This window comes from Carlito syrichta, unplaced genomic scaffold (assembly GCF_000164805.1).
Source record: "Carlito syrichta isolate Samal-C Ts95f unplaced genomic scaffold, Tarsius_syrichta-2.0.1 Scaffold314399, whole genome shotgun sequence".
In the NCBI taxonomy this organism is placed as follows: Eukaryota; Metazoa; Chordata; class Mammalia; order Primates; family Tarsiidae; genus Carlito; species Carlito syrichta.
Window position 1 is genome coordinate 419755 of NW_007258495.1, and position 6522 is coordinate 426276.

At 41.6% G+C, this 6522-nt stretch overlaps 1 protein-coding gene across 1 annotated transcript in view; it reads right to left on the reverse strand.

The window, feature by feature from the left end:
• Positions 1–5833, reverse strand: part of ZMAT1 (zinc finger matrin-type 1) — a 53439-nt gene extending 47606 nt beyond the window's left edge. The window contains exon 1 of the mRNA XM_008071587.2: positions 5425–5833. Within this exon, the coding sequence (XP_008069778.2) occupies positions 5425–5707 (283 nt within the window). The 5' untranslated portion in view covers positions 5708–5833. The remainder of the gene's footprint in view (positions 1–5424) is intronic.
• Positions 5834–6522: the final 689 nt, after the last annotated feature.

Consider the following 6522-nt stretch of genomic DNA (forward strand, 5'->3'; position numbering starts at 1 on the left):
AAATCAAAAATTAGCTGGGCGTGGTAGCGCGCGCCTGTAGTTCCAGCTACTTGGAAGGCTGAGGCGGAAGGATCGCCGGAGCCCAGCAGGTAGAGGCTGCGGTCGCCAGGAGCAGCCACTGCACTCCAGTCTGGGCGACGGAGTGAGACTCCAACTCAAAAAAATAAAAAATTTAAAAATTTAAAAATGAGCAGAACACAGCACTAAGTTATAGGAGACCGGGGAACTGGGTTAACCTACATAAAGCATTTTAACTCTTTTTCCCCTAAAGGTCACATCCCATTTAAGAAGTTTTTATGAACAACAGTTGTGATAGAAATACAGATCTGTATCTATCAGCATAATGAACACTCACAGCTATAATGCTCTCTAGTATCCTTGTTTTTTTCAGGTTATAAGATTAATATCGAGCCGGGCTCGGTGGCTCAGCCCGTAATCCCGCGCCTTTGGGAGGCTGAGGTGAGTGGATTGCCTGAGTCCGCGGGTTCGAGACCCGCCTGGGCAGCGAGACCTCATCTCCACAATAAATCAAAAAATCAGCCGGGCGTGGTAGCGCATGCCTGTAATTCCGGCTACTGAGAAGGCTGAGGCGGAGAGATCGCCAGAGCCCAGCAAGTCGAGGCTGCGGTGGCCGGGAGCGGCCACTGCATTCCAGTCTGGGCAACAGAGTGAGACTTCAACTCAAAAAAAAAAAAAAAAAAAAAGATTAATATTGGACTTATGAGTTTGGAACGTTTTGGCTATTTTTCACAGATTTTCACAATTAAACACATAATGAAGGGTTTCCCATGGCATATTAATAATTACAAATTACAACAGAATTAACAAAGTAATTGAGAGTACTAGTTAAATGTTTAATATTTATATTATCTTTACGTAAACTAAGTCCTTAACCTTCATAATCATAAGCACTTTGTGATTTAGCCAGCTCAGAGGTCATGCTTGTGAAGTCAGAAACTGAATTAAGGTTCTATGTAAATCCATTAGTACACTTGATCCCATGACAGCTACTTTGCATCAGAAAGACACCAAATACATACCATTCATTACAACAGGTTAGTAAATGTGAATGAAACTGCAAGATTGGTTTCAAAAGGAAAAGAATCAAAGTTCTTATACTAACAGATATGTAATAAATATAGTAGGGGGCATGCTTAAGTTGGAATGTATAACAAGCTTTGTCAGTATTTTCATACTGCTATCTTAAAAAAACAGTCAGAAATCAACAAATGGTCATTTATCTCTCTCCAGATATCCTCAACCTGCCAAAGGCAGAGAATTAAAAATTAATTCTAACAGTTTACTAATTATTATTCTCATAAACCAACATTAGATTTACAATATAATACACTTTATTGCACCTTTAGTATATAAAATACTATGAACTATAAAGTATAGATTTATAATAAAACAATGAAACACTCCTGATAGTTCAGGACACTGGCTGGTCATATTTAAAATGCATCTTCTACACTTACCTATTTATTTATAATTTCACTATCATGCACACTATTGAGCTCTTTAGTTTAGCTGTGTCTAAGCTGTCTGTAGTATATTCTTAGCACTAAGCATAGTGCCTGGCACAGACATTATAGATGTTCAGTAAACGATTCCTGAATAAATGGAGGAAAGGTTATTAACTAGATAGTCATATGGTGGACTTATTATTGTTTGACTTGAAACTTCACTGAATAATATAAAGACAAAGGAAAGTCTTGTTAGGTAATCACTATGCAAATACATTAATAACTAAATAAAAAGCCAGAAGATCCTCCAATCTAAAAATAGGATTCATTTGATTTTTTTCTTTTTTTTTTTGAGTTGGAGTCTTACTCTGGTGCCCAGGCTGGAATGCAGTGGCACGCTCACAGCAACCGCAGTCTCAACCTGCTGGGCTCAGATGATCCTTCTGCCTCAGCCTTCCAAGTAGCTACCACATTCAACTAATTTTTTTGGGGGGGGGTTATTGTAGAGATGAGGTCTCATCAAGTTGCCCAGTCTGGTCTTGAACCCGTGGGTTCAGGTAATCCTCTCACCTCGGCCTCCCAAAGTGAGCCACCATGCCTGGCCCTGATTTTTATTTTTTCTTAAAAGAGATTTTTAAAAAGCAAGGACTTTTTTTTTTTTTTTGCTTTGAATTTTTTACTGTGAGCACACTAGAAAGTCATTACTGGGTGAGAATTCACTTTTGAGTCATTAAATATTTTCGGAAATCTTCATTACTGGGTGAGAATTCACTTTTGAGTCATTAAATATTTTTGGAAATCTTCATTTAATGAAATATGACATGTCCTTAAAAAGCTCATAATTCCCCTTACCATGAGTTCTGAGTCTGTGTATATGTGTCTTTTCATATGACATTTCTTTTTATTTGATTTTTTAAATTGCTCAATATCCCATTTGTAATCTTCAAAAATTTCTAATATTCCCTGCTTGGTAATTCCTAATCTCCACTGACCTTTGCTCATTACCAACTCCAAAACATATCCTCAAGAATGTTAACTACAGTTGAAAATTAATCAGCTGCCAGGCGCAGCGGCTCACACCTACAATCGCAGCACTTTGGGAGGCCAAAGACCAGTGTGAGCAACATGGCAAGACCTCATCTCTATAAAAATTAAAAATTGGCTGGATGTGGTGTCAAGCATCTGTAGTCCCAGCTACTGGAAGGCTAAAGTGGAAGGATCACCTGAGCCCAGCAGGTTGAGGCTGCTGTCGCTGTGAGCGTGCCAGCCTGGGTGACAGAGAGACTCTGACTCAAAAGAAAAAAAAAAATCAACAAATGCTTTTCATGCTGCTTTTAATGATACCGTAAGGAGTGGACTTATAATAACTGAATCTGGACAATTATTTGACATCTTTTGGAATATATTGGCACACCACCAAGCAACATTTTTGTCTCTTCTCCTTTATCCACTATCATAACTGACAATCACATATGGCTTTTACAAATGTCTAAACAAAAATATTTTGAGACCTAATAGTGTTTCGGACAGTGCAATATATCAAACATTTGTCATTTGTTAAGTGAAAGGTAAGAGTTTTGCTTGGACTGAACAGTTAAAAGATATTTAGCTACAATAAAATGATAAGAGATAATTTTAGGTAACAACTATATTTGGTTTTTCATATCCTAGTAAAATGTTTCAACATATATTTCATTACTCACTGAATGTTGGGTGTTAACTGTCAGTCATGTTTTCTTATGCTTTATGAACTACTGTTCTAGTGCACAGCTGTGGAAATATCATAGAAAGAATATAAATCCAGAACCACAAAATCATGGTTCATACTTTTAGATCTAAAATCAACTTTGAGGTTTGGGCAGTTCAATTCTGCCATTTCAAAAATGTCAAAACCCAAATCCAGAAAGCTTAGGACCTGTTCAGAGTCACAAAGTCTAGCAGATTAATTAGCAAGAGAACCTAGGTCTACTATGCCAGACTCCTATGCCAGGGTTCTCCTCCTCTTACCATCTGTCAATAGTATAGATAAGATACTGCTGCAACTTTATGAACTTATATCTCGTAAAGTCTTTAATATTTGCATGTATTCAAAGTTACCAAACCAGTTACAGAGCCGGGCAAAAAGCCATTTTTCCCCATGAGATACTGGTCCTAAACTTTATTGTGAACAGGCTATGAGAGTCAAAATGAATTGTGATCTTGATGCCTATAAAACTACTCTTGCCTACTTGCTGGTATAAAAATAAAAAATCCAGATTTCATGTTTTCATCCCAGAACAATGGTACAAATCTAGGCTGACTGAAGACACTAAACAGAGTCTTTCAAAGGTTGTCTAGTAAGAAAATTGATAAATAAAACATCATATTGTAGTGTATTTCTAACTTCCATAGTAAGTGGCATTTATGCAATGTGCCTATTACAAATATTGTAGCCAGGTGAGGTGGCTCACACCTGTGATTCCAATACTTTGGGAGGTGGAAGTGAGAGGATTTCCTGAGTCCATGGGCTCGAGACCAGCATGAACAACTTAGTGAGACCTCGTCTCTACAATAAATCAGAAAATTAGTTGGGCGTGGTGGCACGCACCTGTGGTTCCAGCTACCTGGGAGGCTGAGGTGAAAGGATCGCCTGAGCCCAATGGGCCAACTTCTACTCAAAAAAAAAAAAAAAATATATATATATATATATATATATATATATATAATAGCAAGAGATTTTTTTTCGCTTTCCCATTCCTCCAAGGTGAAAAGTGAGAATGGTGATGGGATAGCACAAAGGGATATATCATTTAAGAATGTAGAAGAAATTATTTTCTTGGGGCAATTTCAATGGGGTATCCTCCTTTAAAAAAGAAACAAATTATTTTCTCTATTTTGGCGTCCACAATCTTTTACTATGGAGGCAAGTTAGCAACATAAGGTAAAACAGGAATTACTGGAGATTAATTACGAAATTTACGATGGCAAAATGCTTTACTGAGGTATTCTGCAGTGGAATTGGTCTCCACCATGTAAACATTTCCAAAATTGCTTTAAAACACATCTTAATGGTAAATTTTACAGTTTGCAATTAGTAGGCTGTTTACAAGTATATTGTACTTTGTGTGAACTAAATACCGCTTAGATTGATATAGTCAAGAAATATATTTTGTTAGGAGTATTATGTGTTGGTAGGTTCAACAGCACTTATCAAAGCCAAACCAACGTAAAGATGGGCCCCGTAAACCTTGATTTACTAGGTCACAACCTCAAATTGCCAAAGAAAACTCTCCAAAGTGATTCCTGAAAGCTTTGCTTCTGCAGCAGTCTCTTGCTGTTTTCTCCCCAGTAGAATCCCCTCCACCAGACCCTACATCCTAAAAGCCAACAGATCCTAGTTTAAAGTTCAAGTATACACGCTAGCCTCCCCAAATTCCTAACCCCATCTCTCCATAATCTATTTCGCGTTTCTACACTGTAGGACGTTGAATTTTACCAAAGGGGATTTCACTCCCTTGTATTTCTTTGGTTTTTCCTCTTTTGTCTCTGCCCCTTTCTCCTTAGTCCCCCTTCCCTTTTCCTGACCTTCTAGGTCCCTAGCACTTCTATCTTGCCTCCTCTCTCTTCCCAAATCACATCTCAGCTTCCTACAGCACACTAAAGCGTCCTGGCTGGAGGAGAAATTATGTGGGGTTTTTTCCCCTTTAAAATACTGCCTCGTGAGTACCTGCAAGCCCTTTGCCTGGGGGCCCCCAGCCTTGGCGGTGGGGGGAGGTAGGGAAGCCCCTCTCTGCTTCAGTCCATCTTGCACACTTGGGGCTAGTACAGTGGGACGGGGCGGGGTGAGCTTGGCCTTTACTGCGCCACAGCAGGTAGGGGGTGGGGCGGTGGCGAACCGCGCCCAGCCCGATCTCGGACGGGCTGAAAAGAGGCAGCGAAGGAGATGAGGCAGCCCCCGCACCCCGGGACGGGAACTCACCTTCTCTGAGGCAAGAGCGGGTGTCTACTTTAAAACTACTCCCCACCCTCCCCGCCGCCGCCATAGTGGAGCCGCCAAAGCCGCCGCCGTCGCAACAACCACCGGCCGGCGGGCAGGCAGGGGTGGAAGTGGCGGAGGAGGCAGGCACAATCAGTGCCGCCGCCGCCGCCGCCGCCGCCGCGCAGGCGGTGTAGGAGGAGGAGGAGGAGGTGGCAGAGACAGTAGCTTCCTGAGGGAAAGACTCCGCCGCCGGCGGGGTGACAGTGCTCGGCGCCGCCGCCATCGCAGCGAGCCGCGGACAATTGCACTTGCGCCTCGCTCCAGTTAAGCCTTTTTAGCTCCGCCTTCTGCTTAGCTCCTCCCCACTCGCCCCTCTTTTCCTCGCTTCAGCTTGAGCCTCGTTCTAGCTTTTCTGTTCACCAATCGGAACGCTTTAGACCCGGGGGCCACCTCCTTGCTCCCCCTACTGCTTGGCGTCACCCCGCCTCCCTTTGGAGGGGAAGCCTTGACAGCCAAGGGCAAAGGGCAAAAAGCGCGGGATGTAAAAGCACGTGGGCTTCGCACAGTGAGGCTTCTTTCCTTGGAGGAGCTAATCTAAAATCAGTGTAAGAGGGAAAAAAAAATCTGGAAACCTATTGATTCCGCTGTCAAAATACAGAGGATGCTGAAAAAATGTATACACATTTTGAGAAAGGAAAAAAACTGTATTCAAGTTGTAATAATATATACCGATAACAAAAGATGAATACAAGTCACGTTTGACTTCTGCAATTACAAGACGTGCTCAAAGTGGTTACCATCAACGTCCAGACACTTCTGATTATGGCAAACTAAAAGTAATACATAGATAACATCTAAAATATGTAAACGTATTTTTGGCACTCCCAGTATCTCTAAAATACACTTTATCCTGACTTTCTTATAGCCGTTAGTACAAAGAATAGAGATAAACTGAATCATTGGCCTCATGGCTCCTTAAAGAACTGATTTCCAAGCCAGCACGGTGGCTCACACCTGTAATCCTATCACTTTGGGAAGCAGTCACCCAGACTGGCGTGCAGCGGCAGTTCCCGGCCACCGCAGCCTCGACCTGCTGGG